Here is a 24,176-nt window from a genome sequence, read left to right on the forward strand (position 1 = left end):
TTCAAAGAATCAGAGGCTTTCTTCTCACCACATTATACTATAATCCCATACAGAAAATTTTCCAGTTTTACCTATAGACACCCTCACCTTCTCCAACTATTAAAACCCCATTGCACAACACATGTTTTTACATCACAGCTCTCCCAAAGATCTCCAGACTTGAGTAAAATTGCAAAACAAAGTTGAATTTTAAGTACTGGGTCTGTGACATGGGCCCTCCAGCTTCAGGGAGGTGACAGGTACTGGTCTGTTCCTGGGTCCTCTGTGGCCAGTGCAGAACTTGGTGAAGAAAGCAATGTTGGGTGGCACATCAGCCCACCAGGACTATGTGATGTTGGCATTCTGCTTGAGGTAGTCCATGTAGCGAGTCAGGAGCATCTTCTGAAACACACTGCTGTAGAAGGCCCATGACGGGATCAGGCTCAGAATGCTTGCCTTTAATAGACAAAAACATAAGTGTCTGGGAGAAAAGAAGAGCAAGGAAGTTGCAAGAAAACATCTCAATTTATATTCATCATCTTTAAAAATGTATATCTGATGACTGAAGTTAAGTCCCAAATCTTTTAAGTAGTTGTTAAGATAAATAGAGTTAACACTGTTGTATGTTATATATGAAAGTTGTTAAGAGAGTAAATCCTACGAGGTCTTATCAAACGAAAAAAAATTTTTTATTTCCTTAATTTTGTATCCATGTGAGATGCTGAATGTTCACTGAACTTACTGTGGTAATCATTTCATGTAAGTCAAATCATTTTCATGTACACCTTAAACTTATAGAAGGCTGTATGTCAATTATATCTCAATAAAACTGGAAGAAAAAAATTCTTTTAAAGAGTTAATGAACGGAAATGAGTCATAGCAAGGTGTAAATTATTATCATGGAGTATTTGCTTTGAAAAGGGGGGGGAAGCCTCAAGTTGAGGCACCAATGCCTAATGCTTTTCAGGCAAGAGGCACAGGCCTTGGAAGGTTCTTGCCCTCAAGTTACACTTGTGTCCTATAAGGCAGGTCCAGGCCCCCAGAAGTAATCATTTTGTCCACAGTGTGATTCAGTTAATCCAACATTCCTCAGTCTACCTACAAAACAACAGAAGTTCAACTAGAGGAAAACTTGAGCCTTGTAGGCAGCTTGAACCTTCAGATTTTTGCAATCCTCTGAGGTATCCCAAAGCAGGAAACTAAAGGTGGTTCCTGGGAACCAGAGTAGAGCTCTTCTTCCACTGGCCAAGTCTATGAATCAATGCAACATCTTCTTCAGGAACTTCATTTTTCTCCCAGACAGAGCTTTTTTTATTTCGCAGCAAAATCAAGCCCTTCCATTAGCTTTGTCTTGAACTAAATGTTTGGGCTTACTGAAGTCAGCCATAAATGAAATAAACTGAAATCCCAGGTCCCCAGAAAATGTTCTAAAAGGCCCCCTCTCCCATCCCCATCTTTATCTACCTTCTTCCAACCTGGAGACGCCATGTAGAAGGAAACAGAAAATGGACTTAAACCCTTGCATCACTTTTACCAGCCAGGTGGTCTTGGGCCATCTGATCCATCTAAGCTTCATCTGATCTGATCCAGCTCTGAGCTTTGGTTTCCTCAATGTAAAAGGGGAGCCAAATGTCCTGTCTCACAAGATGTTTAGGAGAATTAAATGAGGTAGCTATGAAGCCCCAAGTTCCACACAGATTCTTAGGTAGAGGCTCCAGTCCCACCTCAACTGCTGCCCCAAAACTCCTTGAGGGTAGAGAGCATCCTGTCTTTGCCTCACCTCTTTGAAATAGAAGACTTGCTTGTTTACTGGTTCATTCCACTTGATTACCCATAACTTTAGATTCAACGATCTTTCTAAACCCTGGCACATTCAAAATTGGTTTTAATGGTTTTAATGATTGATGTGTTTTCCTTTGTTTTCTCTTTTGCTTCACCAGGCACAAAGACTTTTTCCTACTGTTTTTGGCATCTGTTTACCAGTAGAGATTAGAATTTGTTACATAAGAAATCAAAGAGAAAAGTAAAAAAAAATAAAAAATTCACCTTTTGACATCTAGAATTGGATTACAGTATGTATGTAGCAAGACAATTGTCTTGCAAGCCATGCTATTGTCTCAAGAAAACATTTTCTAAATGCTAATGGATTCCATTTAAAACATCAATATCCTGGAGGACTAAAAGTATAGAGTTCTGCTAAGAGGAGAAGAGGATGTCTTATCCACTGGAACTACCTAAATCCCTCTGAGATGAACAGGATGTGACCCCGGGAAAGCATACAAAAAGTCTGTACTTTTTCTGCCCTGGAGATGGTGGGAGGTACAAGAGAGAAAGAGGAAGACGTGGCCAGATGTGTGTCCTCTGATATGTGTGTCCTCTGAGCTTACGCTGGAGGGCTGGGGGCCTGGGGTGAAGGATAGGAAAGTGTGATAAATAAGTAATGGTAGCAAAGGAGGGTTTACTGCCTCCACTCTTCTGGAGTGCAGCCACAGAATATTATCTCAGCGTGGCGAGGTAAGTGCTGAGACTTGCTTTTCCAGCATCCCTCAGGTTCAAATTGGTGCTGATGCAGAGTAGAGAGCCAGAGGGCCTCTGTGAACCAAAGTTGCAGATGGACAGCTGGCCTCTGGCTGGATGAGGGAGGTAGCAGAGATTCAGGCATGTTCAGCCATCAGTAGCTGGGGAATGCATTGGCCTAGCCAAAAGGACAGAAGGAGTTATCCCCACACCCCCCACAGACATAAACCAGCAAGGTGAGCCACCATCAGATAGATTAGGGACCCAGCCACACACACTTAAGGACCAGCAGGAATTCATAGGGACTCTTTCCCCAGTGTCATTTTAGTGAGAGAGGCCAGAAGAAGGGACACTCAGGCAAGACCGAACATTTTTCTCTAAATAATGGACAGCCTATTTCCTAAATGGACAGTTTAGATGATCAGATCAAACTAAGTTTAAACTCATTAGACATTCCACTAATTTGTTTTCGTGCCATGCAGCAAGTAGTGGTCTGAAGAAAAACCAGATCGGCAACAGGCAAAATAAAGATCTTATATTCTTTCTGCTTGTCCACTTTGCACTGTGCGTTCAAACGGCGATTCTGCACGTTGTTGAGATTCTACAGTAAAAGTAGCAAGTAATCAGCTAAGACAATTCAGTATCTCTTGCCGGAGTCTCAGTACTGAGTCCCAGGAGACAGCTGAATGCTTTGGGAGGATTTAGTGCATTGACCCATGAATCTCTCTAGCATCAGAAAGAGAAAGAGAGAAATAAAGAAGACTAATTCCCAAGGTAGAAAAACGTATGAGGCAGAGGAGCAAGTTGACATATGAAGGGAAAGTAAAGATCTGTCTAAAATTCTTTGGTGATGATGGAAACAGAACTACCCTGACACTGTTTGTTTTCAGTATTAGTGTGAAACTCAAGTCTACCTTTGTTTCCTGTTTGTGTTTTTTCCTAAAAGCAGCCCAGGGATGGTAAGAACTCCTCATGCCCTATACTTCAGACTTTATTTCCATGTTTGATGAAGTCCGTGGTGTACAGGAACCAGCTTGTACTTTCTCACGAGAGCCAATCGTGAACTCTCCTCCTGAATTCATGTGCAGTGACAACACACTGGTAACTTAACATCAGTCATGGAAATCAGCAAACGCTACAAATCAAGGTGTTTTGTTTTATTTTGGGGTTTTTCCCGGAGAGTTAAACATTTCCTGGCACAGAGGGCCAAGGACATCGACAGCCCCTACAGGGAAGCACCCTGTGTTTTGGCCTGACCTTCACAAAGCTCTGGGAGCCGCCTTACTTTCTGAGGGCAGAGGTGAGGCGGCCAAGGGTGAGATTTGCCAACTTCAGAGTTATCTCTAGGCTGGGCACCCAGCGCTTCAGCTTCTCCTTCCCCTTGCTAGATACACCTTTTCACAGGCTGGACTACCCTCAGCAGTATACCTCTGGCATCATTATCCTTGCGTGACAGAGAACGGCTGAACGCTCCAACAGCAAGGGAGAGCTGACTAAGCCCTGCTAGGGCCCCCTGCTTGTCTGTCCTCCCTTGCTTCAAGAAAGGAGAAGTTATCAATTACCAAGATTTCATGGGCGAGGCAGCCACAGGTTTCGTCTCCAATCGTGACATATTTCAGTGATTCTTTAACAAACTCATCAGCAGTCTTGGTTATCATGTTGGTATTTAGATACTTTGTCATCGGGGTTGAAACAGCATACGGGGTGAGCACCTACAATGGGAAATAAAGACCGTAACACAGGAGCAATCTGCCCAGCCCTGAGAAACTAATACCCATTTTACCATCCCTTCATGTCCCAACTCTGTTCTCCCCCTAAAAAGTCTCAGGCTACTATACGATAATAGAACAGTTAAAGGTGTAGAAGGAGCACAGAGCTGGGAATCAGAAAGGTCAGTTTCTGGCTTAACGTGGCAACTAACTCAAGATGAGGCCTTAGCCACACAACACCAAGTGGTTCAAATGCACACAGGGTGAATGAAGAGCTCTGTCTTACAGCACGGTTCCCCAACTTAGAAAGTGAAAATGCAGGACACCCAGTTATATTTGAAGACAAACAATGGAAAGATTTTTCAGTCTAATTATATCCCAAGTATTGCATGGGACACACTTATTCTCAAAAGATTATTTGTTATCTGAAATTCAAATTTAACTGGATGTCCTGTGTTTTACCTGGCAACTCTATCACAGAAATGTATTTCTAACACATATAACCAAATTGGAGCACTTTCAAGTATTTTAGATTCACACTTCGGTTAGGAGCCAGGAGTGGCACATACCTCATAATCTTTCCTGTCATGGTAAGAAAAATAAACAACAGCACACTGTACCCTGAAAACCCAATACCATGTTTCCACTGGTGGTCTCACCACCTTGTGGCCTGGCATGAGGTTTCATAATGGGGTTTCTTACTTTATTCCCAGACACAGAGACCTTGGCATCTTTAGGGAAAAAAAAAAATCCATGCTTGTTTTCTTTTTCTTCACATCACCTTTGAAATTTTTGTCACATCACGTTTTTTTTCCTCATCATACTTGAAATTACGTTGTTTCATAATTTAATCCAATGTATGTCAGTCAATTCAATTCAACTGGTTCTCATGGAAATGAATGCAGTTATTAATTTGCATAACATTTTCTTCCAAAGAGCTCAAAGTGTATTCTTAGAAAAATATAAGAAGCTTGTATTTTCAAACCCAGTTTTCAGATAGGGAAATAATAAAAAGTGTTTCCATTCTTACAGTGAGTTTTGGTTGACAAAACACCTTTATGTATAAAACAAGGGCTCAATAAATATTGGTTAAATTTGCATACTTATTTATTCATTAGATCGTCACAGTAACCCAGAGAAGCAGCTATTATAAACCACTTTTTACAAATGGGGAAACAAACTCACAGAGTTTAAGCAAGCTGTCCAAAACACTCAGATGATAGATGGCAGCACTGGGATTTGAAAATCAAACCCAAGAGTACAGTCCATACTTCCTCAGGAATTTTACAAATATTTATTGAGCACCAATTACATGCGTGTTTGGAGAGACCAGTTGGTTTTCAGAATGTCACAGTGTCTCTTCCAGGACTTGGAGCAGCTCTGAGCCTTCTGCATGAGGGAAGGGGCTCCCTCCCCCTTCCTCACCTCCTCCCACACCTTCTGCCCCACAGAACCCACTAACTTAGCAGCTACAGCATCTCTGGCCCACAGTTATCAAGATCGAGATGATGCTAAGACTTGATACTCAACACTAATATTTAGTGTTGTTCACCAAATATTTCTAGTTCTTCTTTCTTCCAGACGCATGATAGAATTGTACTTTCTGGGTCCCTATGGTTGGGTGGGACCATGTGACCAGATCTGACCAATGAGTATGAGCAAAAGTGACATGTGACTTTTTTTTGGCTCTGTTAGGTCTTTGTTGCTGTGCACAGGCTTTCTCTAGTTGCAGCGAACAGGGGCTACTCTTCATTGCAGTGCACGGGCTTCTCATTGCAGTGGCTTCTCTTTGTTGTGGAGCACGGGCTCTAGGTGCATGGGCTTCAGTAGTTGCAGCATACAGGCTTCAGTAGTTGTGGCTCATGGGCTCTAAAGTACAGACTCAGTAGTTGTCAGAGCCTCTAATTATCAAAGCAAGTCTCTTGAACTCCTACCACTTTTTCTTTGACATGTCAACTGACAATATCCAAGATGGCGGCTGCTCCATCAGCCTGGGTCCCTGCGTCACTACAGTGAGCTAATTCCCTCTGACAGTTCACAGTGAATGTGTAGCACGAATGAGAAATCTATCTTTGTGGTTTTAAGCCAATGAGATTTTAGGGATTCTTTTTTACTGCAGAAAACTTAGCATATATAAGGTAGAGCTGTTGCAAAAGGAATCCGTCCTCAGCTGGGAGTTGGAGAATGGATAGAAGGGAAGAATCTCTTTTAGGTGAGACTTTAGTTCAGCAGGGCAGAGAATGGGACTGTAGTCTCTTGACAAGTCTGTTACAATCACTCACTACAACTGGGAAGATGATGTTATTTACAAAGCTCCTGCTATTAACTCACATCTGCCAGTTGAATAAGCTTCATCCTATAGCTGGTTAATTTATACTGAGATACTCTCACCTGGGTATTTTAATTGAAAATCAGTATGTGCAGCAGTAATTTTAAAAATATAACCGAGTGTGCCTTTTTCATCCCTAATAGTATGTCATAGAACTTCTTCCCAAACAGTTAACCAAAAACCTCTGTAAACTGTTTATTCCAGGTTCCAGAAACCACTTAGAGTTAACTGTGTTGCTGAAGGAAGCACGTCATATTGCTCAGCCTACAGACAGCAGTGACAACCCAGCTTTGTTTACAGTTAGGACAAGGTCAACTCCATGACCACTCTGTCATTGTAGGGGAAATGGAGAGCAGAGCACCTCTTCCCCAAGTGCTCAAGAACCAGGGTGTGGAGATCTCTATGTTCCATCACAGATGAACAGCCCCCAGGCGAAGCACCCTCTCCCCTCTTCCAACATTGACCAAGCGCTCAGTTTTCTTTTGTTCCTTCTCCACAATTCCTCCCACATGAGCCTGTCTCCTCTATCTAGGTCGGAGAGTAAAGGATGCTTAGACAAGAACCTACTTCTGTCCTGATGCAGCATTGGGTAGCAAGTGTTTCTGAGCACTCACTCATCCCACCCCATTTCCTTCTCCAGCACCCAGGGCATGGTGAGGGCAGCAGCAGGCAGAACCACGGTGGCTCCACTGCCACCTCTATGGTCATAGGAATTCACATGGTGTCATCCAGACCCCCTCTCCTGGTCACACATGCACAGCCTGTCCTGCAGGAAGCAGTGGCCCAGGCACCATGGGGATCCAGAGTTCCCATTCCCAAGGACTCAGAACTGTTGACCTTACCTGGATAATGATTCCTTTCTCTTTATATTCTGCTTGCAGTGCCTTGGAAAATGTGCACACAAAAGCCTGGAGCAAGAAGGAGAAACACCTAAGGACTTGATTCTCTGTCAGAGCCAATTCACTCAGATTTCAAAGGACACCACAGGGAGCTTATCTTCTTCACCTTAAAATGCAGCAGTTTGTCTTAATGGGAGTTAGAACTTCATTTCTTGGTCTGGGAAGAGCTCCCGCAATGAGAAGGAACATAAGTTTTGTAATAAATACATACCTAGGGCCACTGCGTATAGATACCCTACCCGGGGGAAGCTCTGCCTTGTCTAGAGCACCCACAGTTCCAAAGATTTGTTTCATGGCTAGGGCAAGAGGACACCTGATGAGGCCTCTGGGATGGAGGGAAACTACAATGTTACTTGCTGGCCAGAGGAGCGCCGGGCTCCCAGGCAAGGAAGTGAGTGGGAGCCGGAATTCCATGGGGGCTGCGCTTGCCCGGCTGTGCTTCTGCGAGGCTTCACCAGCCCAGGGGCAGCATCTTTTTCTAATTTGCACCCAGATACTGGCTGACTCGTTCCTCCCTGTACCTAGAAGAGTGTCTCTAGGCAAATCAGTCCATCGCCTTGCCAGATGATCCAAAGGAAAATGCTAAATGGGAAAAACAAAAGGAAGAAGGAGAAGGAGGCTTGGACCACATCTGTCACTCACCTTGGAAGCCGAATATGTAGAGTACAGAGGCCAGGGAAAGAGGGCCGCCCCGGAAGATATGTTCAAGATGAGACCTTTCCGCCTAAAGGGCAAGAAACAAAGTTTCAATTGCTCTGCTGCCTGATGACACCTTGAGAAGGAAGAAAATAGAGGGGCTCATGGGAACGCTGGGAAACTTCCATCCTCTCTAGGTTTCCATGTGTGCTAAGTGTTCTGCTTCCAAGAACTGTGAGTGGAACTTCACCTCAGTCATGAACTACACCACACCGTGATGTCACTCGGCAGTCAGTGGACTTCAAGAGCTTGTGAATGGAAACAGGGGCTCTGCTACAGCAAAGGTCCACCACCAAAATGCAGAGAACCAACTCAGCTCAGACAAGACTCAAGGGGGAAGTGGTCCTTCTCTCTCAAATGTGACCACATGAGCTCAAGGTCCCTTCTGACTCATAAAGATGACCCACAACAGGACAGATGTCATATGCAGAATCCTGTCTTGGGTGGAATTTGACTGTCCATCATCTGCTCACACAGGCACTCCTACACAAGTCTCTGGGGTTCTTACTTACCCTTTTGAAATTCAATATCCTTAATCCTTCCCAACTAGATGGATTCAATCCAGAAAAATTAAGAAACTGCAAATTGGAATACAAGGCCAAGCCCCTTCTTTCTCTAGGTAAGATAAAACTATGGACCATTTGCTTTTAGTGAATACCACCTGAGGAAAACCAGCTCCCAAATGGTCATTGTAATAGGGTGATTTAAAACATGGAATAAATAGAGACACTGATGGGGTGGTGATTTTTACCCCAAAACTGGAGTATTCATTCTGACAAGAGCTGAAATGCATAATAACAAAGAGATGGTCTTGGTCTCAGGCCAACTTCTGAAGTTTCTTTTATACTCACTGTGAGTTATTTTTTCGAACACAATGTCTGCTGAAACTGCTGTTCTCTTCCTCCCTCCAGTATATGCTACATTTGACCTGCAAATATGCTTATCTGCTTGCAAAGCTGGCCTGGTCCAACCATAATCTCCATGTCTTTTCATCATAGTTTTATCATTTGTTAAAGCAGCAGCAGATGAACACTATGCCCCTGGTCCCCAAGTCAGCTGATTGCCAGGCCAGGCAGACCATGGCTTTTCCAAGGAAAGACCTTACCTTGATTCCATGTGTTTCAGAATCAGCTGTGTCATCTATAAGAGAAGGGCAAAGTTAAGCCCTGACAAAGGAACTATGTAGCAATGTGCCCTGGGGACTTAGCAAGTAGGTGCTGGAGGAAACTGGAGAAACAGGTTCATCTTCTCAGATGGCCTTGAAAATCTGCTGACACTCATTGGAGGTAATTCTGACAACACTAGAGTCTAGCTGGAACCCATAAAAGACAACTTAGACAAATGGCAAACAGTTCAGAGGCCTCTGGTTTCTTCTTCATAAAACTGAAGCCTTCCTGGAAAATGAAGGGAGTGAAAAACTATGGAAATTGGCTTATGTCTGTGGGACCAACACTGAGGCTCCCCAGATACCCTTCATTCTGGGAGAGAGGCAAAAGTAGTTTGGCCATTACAAAACTCACACAGGAGTTAGAATTAGGGGGCTGTCAGGAAACCTAACAAGTGTCCATGTGTGTCTCACATACAAGGTATGAGATGGAGAAGGACATCTCTTCAGTTCAACAGCAGCCTCATTGGCGGCCTGCAGGTGGTCTGTGAAGTAGCTCCCTAGATACAACATGTCTGCTGGTCTGTTGGAATTACAACAGCGTTGAAAACTCCCTTCCCCACCCCAACCTACTGTCCCTGGAAGAAGTCTTCCCTGCCAGTTCTGGAGCTTAAATATTTCATTAAGCAAGTTTTTCATGTCATAATTTTAAGGCACCCATTTTAAGAATTAAGAAAGAGGCAAACCCATGGACTAAAATGTTCTTGAAAGTACAATTGAGTGGAATCAGGCCCTGTCTTGGGAGCAGGTTTGAGACAGAGAGCATCCAAACAGATGGGGAGAGGCAGAGAAATAGAGGACACTGGGGACCAGAAGACAAGTTTGCCTAATTTTTCATGCTGTCTAGGGCCCTGCATTTCCTAGGAAGTCCCCTAAGCTCATCCCTGGGAGCCTCCAGATAATATTTTCACTGCTCTGGAGAAGCAGCAGGGGTGGGAGTGGTGAGGGCTTCCTAGGCTGGACTGCCTTCTGAAACCCTGGATTTTGAGGGAGGTGAGAGAAGCATGAGGAGTAGATCATGTCAACACCCTTTCCTTGCTTCTCCCAACTTCATTAAGGATATAGTTGGAGCATTGTTGAACAGCATTTCTCAGTCTCCCAAAAGCCTGACTGGGTGAATGATCCCAATTAGAGATACAACACTGGACTTTGTGGGTCCCTGTCTCAAAGGTTCCAGTATTTAGTCTCTTATCCCACGTTCCCTTTGCCCTCAAACTCATTCTCCCATCTCTGTGCTTGATAGAGAACTCTAGTGTTTCCAGATGGTTCCTTTGGAATAATTAAGTGATACTAGTCATGCTTCCAACCAGCGTGGCCAATTTGGGCATTGCATACTTAGAAGCTAAACTTCAATTTGTTTTCTTTGTTACTTAAGGAAGTTAGTGTCTACCAAGATATAAAATAATTTTTTTGAAAATCAAAGCATTTCTCTGCTAAAAGAGTCAGAGGGTTGTCAAATGCATTTGGGAAACCCTGTGATCAAATGAACCAAGACTGAAAGATCAATGTATCCATTAATGTGAAAGATTTTAGTGGTAAGGCTGCAGACAACAGTGGAACATATAAAACCTTCAATTACATCAGCTGGGGATTTTAAAAAGCCATTGATTGCTCAGCATAAAAAGAATGTATGTACCAATAAAAACTGAGCAGGAAACTATAAAATACCAGTATACTTACAAAAACAAAAAAAACAACCAATGGTGAAAATAATTTTTGTCAGCTCAACTCTAGCCACATGAAAAACATTTTTTTTTTGGTCTGTTCAGCATCCATCCCCTCTTTTGATGTTGATAGGAACCTATTTTCCTCTGGGAAACCAGTTCTCCCCGTCAGTCCATGCTGTGAAGACGAGATAGCCCCCCGCTGCTCCCCAATAAGGGTCCCGGTTCCATGAAATCAGTCCTACCTGAGTCATTGCTGAAGTTCCATTGGACCATCCAGAGTGATTATGAGGGCTGCCAGGCACAGCTGTGAACTTTGTGTACCGAGCAACGTGCCCAGCTGTGGGGGTGAGTGTGCGCTGAAAGCCCAGGGTTCACTCACAAGCCATTTAGAGGACTCTCATCATCCAGAGGGAAGGGAAATATTGTGTTCACACAAAGGCATCATCTACCCACCACGCATGGGGCTATGTCCACTCTTAAGCAGCACCTTTCTCCAAATTGTCTGCACAGACAATTTGTCTCCCTTTTTCTTATTCACACAAAGACACAGCATAGGATAGCTTTGTGGTACTCATGCCTATAAACGCGTATGCAGTTAATTCTAATAAAAGGACCTGAGTGCTGAATGGCACCTGCCACATCAATTAGTTCAATACTCTTTTAATAGCAGATGAAGAATCTGATGTTCAAAGGGGCTAAATAGCAGGCCCAATGCTGTCCAGTAACTGATCTGGGATCAGAATACATATGAACTTGAACTTCACTTCAACAAATAGTTTTTGAACAACAAGAGTCTATAAAATCCAAGCCACACCCTCCGTCCTTTTTCCACACTGAGTGAGCTTTCCTCCGTTTACAAAGACTCAAATCACAAGAAGATACTATTTTTTTTTAAGTTGCTTTGGAATCCTGAATAATTTTCATCATCATCAGGCCTAATATGTTCTGACATGTGACAAAACTGAATGCAGAAAAAGGATTCAGATGCTAGGGAGAGTGAATGCACTGTATTTTCTTGATGAAAACAGACAAGACAATTAAAAGGCTACTACATGGTCTCTCATTTCAATTTTAAAGGACAGTTCAATTTTAAAGAATTCTGCATCTACAGGGAAGGGGCCAATTCTCCTGAGTTGCCAGATCCAACAGCTACTACATTTTAATGCACTGAGCACATACATTGATCACGTACCTTCACTACCGAGGTGATGTTACAGTGGACGAGGCTCTGTAATAAAAAATCACAATCATGAATCAGCCAGATCATCTGAGAACTTCTCTTGGAAAGTGTTCAGTGCTAAACAACCAGGAAGCGGGCAAAAGTGTGTGTCTGAGTGGTTGCCGCAACCTGCAAATTAGGCTCCTAGTTGATATTCAGAATGCACTAGAACAGGGAAACATCTGACATCCACACTATGATTCTATAAGAATGTGATCTTGAATAGAAGTCAATTAAGAGTTTCCGGGCTTCCCTGGTGGTGCAGTGGTTGAGAGTCCGCCTGCCGATGCAGGGGACACGGGTTCGTGCCCCGGTCCGGGAAGATCCCACGTGCCGCGGAGCGGCTGGGCCCGTGAACCATGGCCGCTGAGCCTGCGTGTCCGGAGCCTGTGCTCCGCAACGGGAGAGGCCACAACAGTGAGAGGCCCGCGTACCGCAAAAACAAAAACAAAAACAATTAAGAGTTTCCTTGAAAATTTCAGCAGGAATACGGAAACAGTTTTTCAAAGGGAGATGGTTAATTTCCAGCTGAAGGATGGGAGATTAGTATATGTGATCTAGAAGACAATAGCATAGACATTAGAAAGGTGAATGGTTGTATAACACAAGGTATACAGGTACCCGGCTACAGAGGGCAGTTAAAGAAACTGCTAGAATCACCCAAGACAGACAGAGGAAAAGAGGGTCAGACACATAGACAAGTACAAATGCAGACGTAAATAAAGAGAAGCAAGAACGGAACCCGCTTAATGGAGAGACACCAACTTGTGCCAGAAACAGGGACCGTGGAGTTAGACGTGTGGCCGGTGAGGATGTTCAGCAGGGTCCAAGGAATCTGGCATTATTTGTCCACGCAGTAGACGTGGGGCCTACACAGAATCTTAGGAATACTTGCAGGATCAGGGAATAGAAGCATGCTAGCCTGTTCAGAATTGTTATAACCCCACTACTTCAAAGGTCAGGGCCTGAGGAAGTGTCGAAATATAGTGCCTTCGAAGACTGTTAAACGCGTAGTAAATTTGCTCATGGCCAGCAAGGGCAGTCATGGGTCCGAGTCAAGCTGGCTGAACTGACAACAACCCCAACCACAGAGTCTGTGCGAGGGGCTGCTATCACACTGAAAGTGGAATGAATCTTATTACCTGGGAAGACAAAGAAAGCCATGAATACAAAGCTATGAATTTGTTAGGCAGAATTACCCCCTTAGAAAGCAAAGTGCAGATCCCCGAAAGACTGGCACAGGTAAATTTTGGTGTGTGGAGAAGAGGGAAGATGTCCTTATCCTAGAGATAGTCGTGAACAGCAGTACCCTTGACTGTGTATCAAGTACTCAGGCGAAAAGAAAGGGAGACCTCCAGTCATCCACCTGGAATACAGAATACAATCCCATTACCCCCTCCTGGCCCTGGTGATTACCCAGCCAGGGTGCTCAGGACCACGTGAGAGGAAAACATCCACAGAAGAGTATAGGCCTACCTGGATGTCATCCGGCGTGTTAAGGAAATGACGCGGGAGAAGGTTTGGAAGCATGCCGACATTGTTGACTGACCAAAAGAGGCAAAATAAAAAGATGTCAGAAGAGCCCATGGCAAATGTCTATTGAAAGCCTTAAAAATTGTCATATTCAACCCAGGAATTCTTGGGAAGTTTTCCAAGGAAACGTGTACAAAAGATTTATATACAAGGTTGTTCATTGCAACATCATTTGGTAACAGTGAGGAAACTGGAGAGAAAGAAATTGTGGTCCTATAATACAATGCACATAAAATGAATCATGGGGGTGGGATGCAATGGAGTCATTCAAAACTATGACTGCTCAGAGTTTTAAAAACCTGGGAGAACACTAGTGATGTATGACTTTTTTTAATGTTGCAAAACAGTACATACGTTTAATCCTGATTTTGAAAATATGTGTGTATGTATCTGGAAGGATATATACCAAGATGCTATCTCAGGCTGTCAGGATTTCAAGAAATTCATAGCTCTTTTACATGCTCATCTGTTCTTTCCAGTTTTCCTGCAACAGGTTTTACACTTTTATCAGTAAAAATGTAATTATTCTAGAAATCAAAATCTTCTTTCTATGTACAATACAAGCACTGTACTGTGATATGGTTACAAAACAGATTGTCTATAAATTATCTCAGAAAAAAATTGTATCTCATTTCCCAAATGAGAAAATCAGTCCTCAGATAACCACACTGACTCACTATTTCATGGATCAATTGCAGTGATGTTTGTTTGCTAAACTAATTCCTTTAGACCAAAGTTTCCGTCTTCCTGCCAAATGTCAATATCAGTTCAGTGAAAGAAAAATATTTTAATACTAGGAAATATGGTTGGGAAGATTGAAATATGTAGATTTGCTACATTCCAAAGTCATGTACAAATTTGTTAATCCAGTAATTCCTCTTGAAGAACTGAACTTTAATATTTGGTTTAATGCTACAGCTTATAGTCATGGGTTAAGTTTAAGCTACTATTGAATAATCAAGTATCACTAAGATAATTGTTTCACTGATTTATTACAACACGCTTTGCATTTTATAATTTACTTACCTAAAATTCCAATTTCTAAGTCTTTAAGTTTTTCTTTAATATACTCATAGATGTCATCTTTGGTAAAATCTGCTTGTATAATCTTCACACTACTTCCTATCGTCCACTCTGCATTAGAGACAACAGTTATTTTTTAATGAACAGGAGTCCAAATCCCCCTCTTGCCCACGTCCTCCCAATGCTCCTATACTACCTGAATAGACACTTAAGAGCACAAGCCCATCACCTTAATTAGAAACAAGAAATAGCCTCGGGGGCTTCCCTGGTGGCGCAGTGGTTGAGAGTCCGCCTGCCGATGCAGGGGCCGCAGGTTCGTGCCCCGGTCCAGGAAGATCCCACGTGCCGCGGAGCGGCTGGGCCCGTGAGCCATGGCCGCTGAGCCTGCGCGTCCGGAGCCTGCGCTCCGCAACGGGAGAGGCCACAACAGTGAGAGGCCCGCGTACCGCAAAAAAAAAAAAAAAAAAAGATAGAAATAGCCTCGGATAAATGCTGGGATGTGTTAAAAGATTTGTGAATGATGGGATACTAAGAGTTACTACAGTGACAAGTAAAGACATTATAACAGACTTAATGCAGTGATTCTCAAAGCAAGGTCCACAGACCACAGCATCAACATCACTGAGAACTTGTTAGAAACACAAAATCTCAGGCTCCACCCCAGACCTACTGAACCGGGAAACCCTGGGAGATGGCCTGGTGATCTGTTTTCACATGTGCTAGGGGTGACCGTGGTGCATGCTCAAGTTTCAGACCCCTGGACTAACGGCTGTAAGAGCAAAGTGCAATGCCTCTGCTCAGTGAGTGTCAGGTCCTCGTCACATACACTCAGAAACCCTTTGTATTTGTCCAACGATTTAGCATTTATAAAACATTTACATGTACTATATATATATATATATATATATATATATATATATTTTTTTTTTTTTTTCAGTACGTGGGCCTCTCACTGCTGTGGCCTCTCCTGTTGTGGAGCACAGGCTCCGGACGTGCAGGTTCAGCAGCCATGGCTCACGGGCCCAGCCGCTCCGCGGCATGTGGGATCTTCCTGGACCGGGGCATGAACCCATGTCCCCGGCATCGGCAGGCGGACTCTCAACCACTGCGCCACCAGGGAAGCCCTCACAATATATTTTTTAATCCTCTCAACAACCTTGTAAAGTAGGTATTTTCTCCATTTTTCAGAGGAGAAAATTAAGGCTCAGAGAAGCTTACTAGCTTGACCAAGGGCACCCAAACTCTGCTCCCTCCAAGTTCAATCCTCTTTCCACTGTTTTATGTGAACTTGCCTTGTGCAGGAGCTCTTTCTTAGATATAAAAGCAATGGGCAGATCTCACCAGCTGCTGCCTGCTTAGCTCTGCAATTAGACCCAATATTTCTGGGGCAAGTGATCTTAAGGCAAAGTTTGGGGGCAGTTCAAAGACACTACTTGTTTTTCAAAAGGACGATAAAAAGTACACTTTAGCACTGTAAGGGAAACACTGAAGAATGTCCTAGTCCTGGGTCAAAGTTATTTCTGATATCCAGACAGAAAACAAAAGCAGAATTCACTGGTTCAAGGGCACTGAGCCTCCTCGTTGCGACTGCTCAACCCCACACCTCCCACAGCCTTCTCTAAGCCCAGATTCTCTCCAGAGAAATAAGGCTCTCCCCCAGACAGCCTGCTATGGTCTTCACGAGTCTTCATAGTTGAAAACTCATTCCTTGGAGTTCAGGAATTTATCAATTACTAAATTAGTAATTATTATTAAAATGCAAATGCCCAGAAAGGGATAGGATGATCATTATTAACTAAGAACATGTCAGAGTGGATCATAATAATAAAGCTTTATAATATAAATGCTGTCTCTTGGGGTTGCATAATGTACAACTTTCAAAACCATACGTGGCAGCCCTGGATCAAATCTTTTTTTTTTAATCTAACAACTAGCAGTAAGCATTGTCCCTCACCCTACTGCAAGGAGTACAGCATAGACATAGGGAAGTGAAGTCCCAAACACAGATGCTGCTTTTCTTTGTGTGTGTGTGTGTGTGTGTGTGTGTGTGTGTGTGTGTGTGTGTGGTACGCGGGCCTCTCACTGTTGTGGCCTCTCCCGTTGCGGAGCACAGGCTCCGGACGCGCAGGCTCAGCAGCCATGGCTCACGGGCCCAGCCGCTCCGCGGCATGTGGGATCTTCCCAGACGGGGGGCACGAACCCGTGTCCCCTGCATCGGCAGGCAGACTCTCAACCACTGCGCCACCAGGGAAGCCCAGATCCTGCTTTTGAAGGGAGTAGCAGAAGCAATCAGACAGCTGAGGCCTCTGGATGAGGGAGTCTGATTCTAGATATGGAGACGCTAGACCAAAGAAGAGAGTAGACCTGTTTGTGGGGTGAGTCTGCCCCTGCTTCATGCAGCCTGAAGAACCCCTGGTGAACTAAACTGAAGTGAACTAAAGCCACTTATATCCTGCACTTAACTTTGTAAACTGGGCTGCCCTAAGGAGGCTGGTACCCCAGCCTCCAGAGAGCAGACGTAGGGATGCTGACAGGTGTCTCTACGGGCAGGACAGGAGCAGACTTGGCTGGTGGGCTCCACAAACATCTCCCTTATTTCTTGGGGTCACTCACCAATCTCCGCAGCAATGGCCTGTAGTTTTTCCGGTGTCCGGCTGATAAGCACGACATTGAGTCCCTGTCTTGCTAACTGAGGGTAGAGACGGGAAAACCAAAAAGGAGGTGATAAGCAGACAGGGAAGGTTTGTTACATTAAAGGTGAGTTGGGGCATCACTCAGTTGGTCACAGGGTGATGTGCATGCTTCTCCTGAGTTTAAATATGCAGAATGTGACAAAGGTTTCTGGGTTATGAGTAAAACAGCCACACTGGGCCAGGCTAAATGTGACATAACAGTAGTTTATTTGCATGTGTTTATTATGTGCCGGGAATTATTATTCTAAGTGCTTTTTTGCACAGATCCACAATCTGAATGCCCTCCTATCTAAACCACCTATGATCAGATGTGTGGTGGAATTCAGAATTTGGAGGATTTTATACTATAATTTATGTAACAGGGCCTAGAGTAGCATCCCATAATAAAAAACAATATTTCTGCAGCGACCTGGTGAGCTGCCTCCTATTCACAAGAATGTTCTTCCTGTGGTTCTCTTCACTTGGGCACAGTCATGGACCTGAGCCCTTTCTTTCTGTTTTCTGGCTCCCAACAGGACAGAAAATGGAATAGGAAACTGGAGGGTAAACGGATGCTTCCCTGAGATCAGAAGGAACTCTCTTCAGATTGGACACTGTTTCGACTCATGGAAGCTGAGCGACAGTGTGCAGAAGTGGTGTGCTTGAACATAGCATAGGAGACAGGTAAACGCAGTGTGCTGAGTTGTCATGGACAGGCCCAGACTCCTCACACCTAAAAATGCTACAGGTGAGAAAAGATAGAGCTTTGCCTGAAGACAAATGGAAAAACCCATGTTCATTTAAACAGAGACACGTAAAATAGATAGCTAGTGGGAAGCAACCGCATAGCAAAGGGAGATCAGCTCAGTGCTTTGTGACCACCTAGAGGGGTGGGATGGGGGGGGTGTGAGGGAGGGAGACTCAAGAGGGAAGAGATATGGGAACATATGTGTATGTATAACTGATTCACTTTGTTATAAAGCAGAAACTAACACACCATTGTAAAGCAATTATACTCCAATAAAGATGTTAAAAAAAAAAGACAAAAAAAATTAAAAAAAATAAAATAAACAGAGACAGACAACATTTGAGTTAGTGACAAAGGTCCCAGTTAACTGAAATCCTTCTCTATGGTTTTAATTAAACGAAACTGTTATATTTTTAAATTGTGGTAAAATACACAGGACATAAAATTTACCTATAGGGAATGTCTCACAATTATGGAATGTTTCACAATTTGTGTGTCATCCTCACACAGGGCCCATGCTAATCTTCACTGTACCACTTCAGTTTTAGTGTATATGTTGCCAAAACAAGCACTATGCCAGATTTTAACAAGGAGTTCTATTATAGAAAACACATAAGAAGCTGAACTGAAGACTTCACTATATGGTCTCCAATAGCCAATATTCAAACGTGTGGTATCAGAATCATTCAGGAAGACGTCAAAAATAAACACCAATTCCCACCACAACCATCCAATTAAGAATCTCTGGAGCTGAAGCCTCAGTATTTACATCTTTTTCTATTTTGATTTATTAAATTATACTATTAAATGCACAAGCACATTCTCACTGTGAAAGCTGTCACTAAGCCACACCCACGGTTCCATTTCCCCACCACCGCTAGGCTCCCGCTGTCTTTAGTTTGGTATTGATCCTCCTTTCTAACTTTCTCTCTGCACCTACATGCATCTATAAGTACATACAGAAATAGAAGTTTGTTTTGTGGGATTTCTTTCTTTTCACACTTTATAAATGGCATTATAAGCTTGTCTTTTTAACTTAATGATGTGTCTTATCTCTAAGTATTGTATCTATTTCTACGTCAGTCCATGCTGAGCCACATTTTTATTGCTTCATAGTGCTCTATAGTTCACTTTTGGGTGAGCATTTAAGTTGTTTTGAAGTTTTACTATTACCAATATTGCTACAGTGAAAACCCTTCAATACTGCTCTTTGTATATACAAGTGAATTAATTCCTAGAGTAGATAGCCAAGGAGAAGTGGAAATGCTGTGTTAAAAGGTACATGCTTTTTAAATTTTCACAGTATTGGCAAAATATCCTCCCTTAAAACTGTACCATCAAAAATACAGTTTCTACTTCTCCACACTCTGGCCCATATATTATATTAGCAAATTTTTCAACCTAAAAGTCAAGAAATTACATCTCTCTACTGTTTTGCTTTGCACTTTTCCAACTATCAGTGGGACTGATTTTTTTGGTATGTTTATATGTGAATTACCAGCATATACCCTTTTTTATTAAATTTTTGTTGAAGTATAGTTGATTTACAACATTGTGCTAATTTCTGCTGTACAGCAAAGTGATTCAGTTATACATATATAAATTCTTTTTTATATTCTTTTCCATTATGGTTTATCATAGAATATTTTGTTCATTTGTTTTTTTTTTTTTCTCTTTTTGTGACTGGTTTATTTCACTAAGCATAATGTCCTCAAGGTTCATCCACATTGTAACATGTGTCAGAATTTCCTTCCTTTTCAAGGCTGAATAATACTGCATTGTATGCATACACCACATTTTGTTTATTCATTCATCATCAATGAACTTTTAAGTGCATCTTCTTTTTTAAATTTTCCCAGTATGTTTATTTTTTTTAATTTTTATTGGAGTATAGTTGATTTACAATGTTGTGTTAGTTTCTGCTGTACAGCAAGTGAATCAGTTATACATATACATATATCCACTATTTTTTTTAGATTCTTTTTCCATATAGGTCATTACAGAGTATTGAGTAGAGTTCCCTGTGCTATACAGTAGGTTGTTATTAGTTACCTATCTTATATATAGTAATGTGTGTATGTCAATCCCAATCTCCCAATTTATCCCTCCCTACCCTCCTTTCTCCCCTGGTAGCCATAAGTCTGTTTTCTAAATCTGTGACTCTATTTCTGTTTTGTAAATAAGTCCATTCATACCATTTTTTTTAGATTCCACATATAAGTGATATCATATGATATTTGTCTTTCTCTGTCAGACTTACTTCACTCAGTATGACAATCTCTAGGTCCATCAGTGTTGTTGCAAATGGCACTATTTTGTTCTTTTTTATGGTTGAGTAATATTCCATTGTATATATGCCCATTGACAGAGGAATGGATAAAGAAGACATGGTACATATCATAGAATATTGAATATAGTTCTCTGTACTATACAGCAGGACCTTGTTTATCCATTCTGTATATAAAAGCATACATCTGCTAACCCCAACCTCCCAATCCATCCCTCTCCTAACCCCCTCCCCCTTGGCAACCACGGCTCTGTTCTCTATGTCCCTGATTGTTTCTGTTTCATAGATAGGTTCATTGTGTCATATTTTAGATTCCACATACAAGTGATATCGTATGATATTTGTCATTTTCTGACTTACTTCACTTAGTATGTTGCAACTCTAGACATACAAGTGCTATGCTATGATATTTGTCGTTTTCTGACTTACTTCACTTAGTATGTTGCAACTCTAGACACATCCATGTTGCTGCAAATGGCATTATTTTGTTCTTTTTTATGGCTGTGTAGTATTCCATTGTATATATGTACCACACCTTCTTTATCCATTCATATGTTGATGGACATTCAGGTTGTTTCCATGTCTTGGCTATTGTGAATAGTATTGCTATGAACATAGAGGTACATGTATCTTTCTGAATTATAGTTTTGTCTGGATATAACCAGAATATACCCGTTGCCCATTCTACTGTTGGGTTGTCATTTTTTTATAAGTTTGTAGGAGCTTTATTTTTACATATACTTGGTATTAATTATTTGCCTAGTATATATGCAGTAATTACTTTCTCCTTTGTTTATGGTGTTCTTTCCATACATTACATAACATTAATTCTAATGTTACCAAGTTTGTGAATATTTTCCTTATTTTTTTTTAGAATTTCCTTTATGATTTTCCCTAACTTCAAGGATATAAATACATTTTCCTGTAACACTTGTAGTTTTTTATTTTTTGTTGTTGTTGTTTATTTTTGAGAATAGTGTGAGGTTGAAATCATCTAGCATTATTTTTTTCAAAATGGGTGGCTCATTGTTTTGGCAACAATTTTCTATTTGTCCATCTTTTCCTGATGTGAAATGTTTATGCCAAATTCTCATATGTACGTGGATCTGTCTCTAATCTATCTGTTCTGTTCCACTGGCCTATTTGTTAACTTCTATGCCAGTGCCACTTCTGATAATCTTATAATAGGTTTTGATATCTGGTGTCTCATACAGGAAGTCCCTATGATTTATTATTTTCTTTCAAAATGTTCTTGTGTTATCTTCTTAGTTTAATTTTCCAAGTAAATGATAAGATTATATTTTTTAACATTTTATATTGAAATTAGAGAGATTTAAGGGAAAAGTTGCATCTTTGCATTAATCAGTTATCCGTACTATGCCATGTATTCAGATCTTATGCATTCTTCTAAAACTTTTAGAAGTTTCTTCATGTAAATCTTGGACATTTCTTGTTAGTTTGCATTAGTTGGGATAACTTAAGCTGCTGTAACAAATAACTCCAAAATTTCAGTGGCTTCACGTAATGAAGTTTGGTTTTTGTTTTGTATAACAGACTCTAGTCCACACAGCCCTTCAGGACCCACAGCTGAGAAAGGCATTTCCACCTTCAACACCAGGTTTCTAAGATTGCCCTAGCTGTTGATATCCAGCCAGTACAAGGATCAGAAGAGGGTAGAGAAGATATATCCCCTCCCTCAACCACCTTGACCAAGAAATGACACACATCGTTTCTGCCTGATTTCATTGGAAAAATGTCACATAGCCCCAGCTATATGTAAGGGAATCTGGGAAGTTCCCTGGCTGGATAGCCACTTACTAGCTACAACTTTATACAATGGGAGAATAGGGATTTGGGGGGAAACTTAGCTGTTCCTGCCACCAATATCCTATGTTTATCTGTTGCCATTGTGAATTAAATTACTATGGATAACTAAATGGGGTCAATTTATATAATGGAATACTATACAATACTGAAAATGAATGAACCAGGTTCTACACACATCAGCATGGATGAATTTCAAAAGCACAATATTGATCAGTAAGAAGCAGATTACAGAAGACATATGAATCAATTTATATTAAGTTCAAAACAAGTGATGCAACCAAATGTTGTTGAGGGATACACGCATGTGTAACAACTTTTTTAAAGTAAGGAAATTATTAACACAACGTTCTTAATAGTGCTTACATCTGTGGGAGTGAGGAGGGGAAACACAAAGGCATGACATGTGCCTATATGACAAACTTCAAGGAAACTGGTGATGCCCTATTTCTTAAGTTTGGTGATAAGAGACACTGTACTCATTTTAATTTTTTTCGTAACCACACTTAGATATTATGTACACTCTTGTTTGATACATCTCTCTCTCTCTCTCTCTCTCTCTCTCTCTCTCTCTCTCTCACACACACACACACACACACACACACACGTGCGCGCGCACACACACAACCATGACATACTACAATGAATTGAGGATACTCAAAGCCTGGTTCAGAAAGTATAGGGTTGAAGTGAAGACACACAGGAACAAAGCAGTGAATCCAAGGAAACATAAAAATAATTAAAAGCTGATGCTTTCATTTAAGGGAAGATGAAAGAGAATAAGCTTAGAGTGCAGCTGGAGTAATTTAGACTAGGGTAATTTAGACATTAGGAAGAAGAATTTCCTTCCTGAAATGGCATAAGACACCATCATATATTGACAGTAAAGGTGTGATAATATTCAAGAATAGAGCAAAGCAGTTGGTTTTTCTTGGGTTGGGCTAAGGCAAGGGATTTTAATGCAAGGGGCCACACTGTGCCATTACCTGTAACTGACAGGAGCGCTGTCTTGAGAAGCATTCTAACTGCCTTGCCTGTCACACTGGAGCTTGTAGCATCCATACCATCCCAGACGTTGGGGGTGGCACTAGAATTGCCCAGATATGGAGCAATTAAACCAGACAATCTTTAGTCATATATTTTGCTTCTAGCATTCTGTGGGCAATAATAGCCAAGAATGCATGTTTATATATATTAAAGTGACAAAAAGTAAGTTTTATAATGTTTACATATATATGTATATAAGTATTAAAATTTATAGTAATATAAGATGGGTTAAAATTGGTTCAATCATATAGAGGACCATCTGGCAATGGTATCCAGTATTTAAATGCACATACCCATTGAGCCAGCCATCTTACTGATAGGGATGTATACTTGGATATGTGTAAGTTTATCTTCAAGGGTGTGTCTTGAAACATTATTTGTAACTACAAAAACCAAAAGTAACCCTAGTGCCCATCCCTAAGAGGCCGATAAAAGAGACATAGTACATCCCTGGGATAGGATAACCCTGAAACCATTAAAAAGAATGAAGGCCATCTGTATGCCTTTGCTGTGGCAAGATCTCCATATTACATTATTTAATGGACAAAGCAAAGTTTAGAAGAGGGTTTATGGTTGTGTGAAGCAGGATCCCATCTGTGCTCATGTGGGCAAAAACTAAACATACAGGTGTGAATTCTACTAGGAGACTATAAATTACTTTCCTTCTTCCTGGGCATGTGACTAGATGACACTCCTGGCCTTTCTTGCCCTATGTCTGGCCATAGGACTGAGTGCTGGCAGTGGGCTGCAGGACACAGACATGCTTATGACCCAGCTCCAACCTTGAAGAGTAGCGCAAAGGCTTATAAGATAGACAAGAAGCAAGACAGAAGGAACTGGACAGAGCCACCCACTAATCAGG

At 41.8% G+C, this 24,176-nt stretch overlaps 1 protein-coding gene and 1 non-coding gene across 2 annotated transcripts in view; both read right to left on the reverse strand.

Annotated features, from left to right (window-relative positions):
* Nucleotides 1-324: 324 nt before the first annotated feature.
* HSD17B3 (hydroxysteroid 17-beta dehydrogenase 3) overlaps nt 325-24,176 on the reverse strand; it is a 37,366-nt gene continuing 13,514 nt past the window's right edge. Inside the window, exons 3-11 of the mRNA XM_030832888.2 lie at nt 17,350-17,425; nt 14,740-14,847; nt 13,657-13,724; nt 12,154-12,189; nt 9,235-9,269; nt 8,076-8,157; nt 7,377-7,442; nt 4,059-4,208; nt 325-435 (exon numbers count right to left, since the gene is read on the reverse strand). Coding sequence (XP_030688748.1) covers nt 325-435; nt 4,059-4,208; nt 7,377-7,442; nt 8,076-8,157; nt 9,235-9,269; nt 12,154-12,189; nt 13,657-13,724; nt 14,740-14,847; nt 17,350-17,425 — 732 coding nt within the window. The remainder of the gene's footprint in view (nt 436-4,058; nt 4,209-7,376; nt 7,443-8,075; nt 8,158-9,234; nt 9,270-12,153; nt 12,190-13,656; nt 13,725-14,739; nt 14,848-17,349; nt 17,426-24,176) is intronic.
* Nucleotides 18,623-18,724, reverse strand: LOC115840269 (U6 spliceosomal RNA). Its single transcript, XR_004034407.1, has one exon. It is a non-coding gene; the product is annotated as a U6 spliceosomal RNA (small nuclear RNA).

The sequence above is a fragment of the Globicephala melas genome, chromosome 6 (genome assembly GCF_963455315.2).
Source record: "Globicephala melas chromosome 6, mGloMel1.2, whole genome shotgun sequence".
NCBI lineage: Eukaryota > Metazoa > Chordata > Mammalia > Artiodactyla > Delphinidae > Globicephala > Globicephala melas.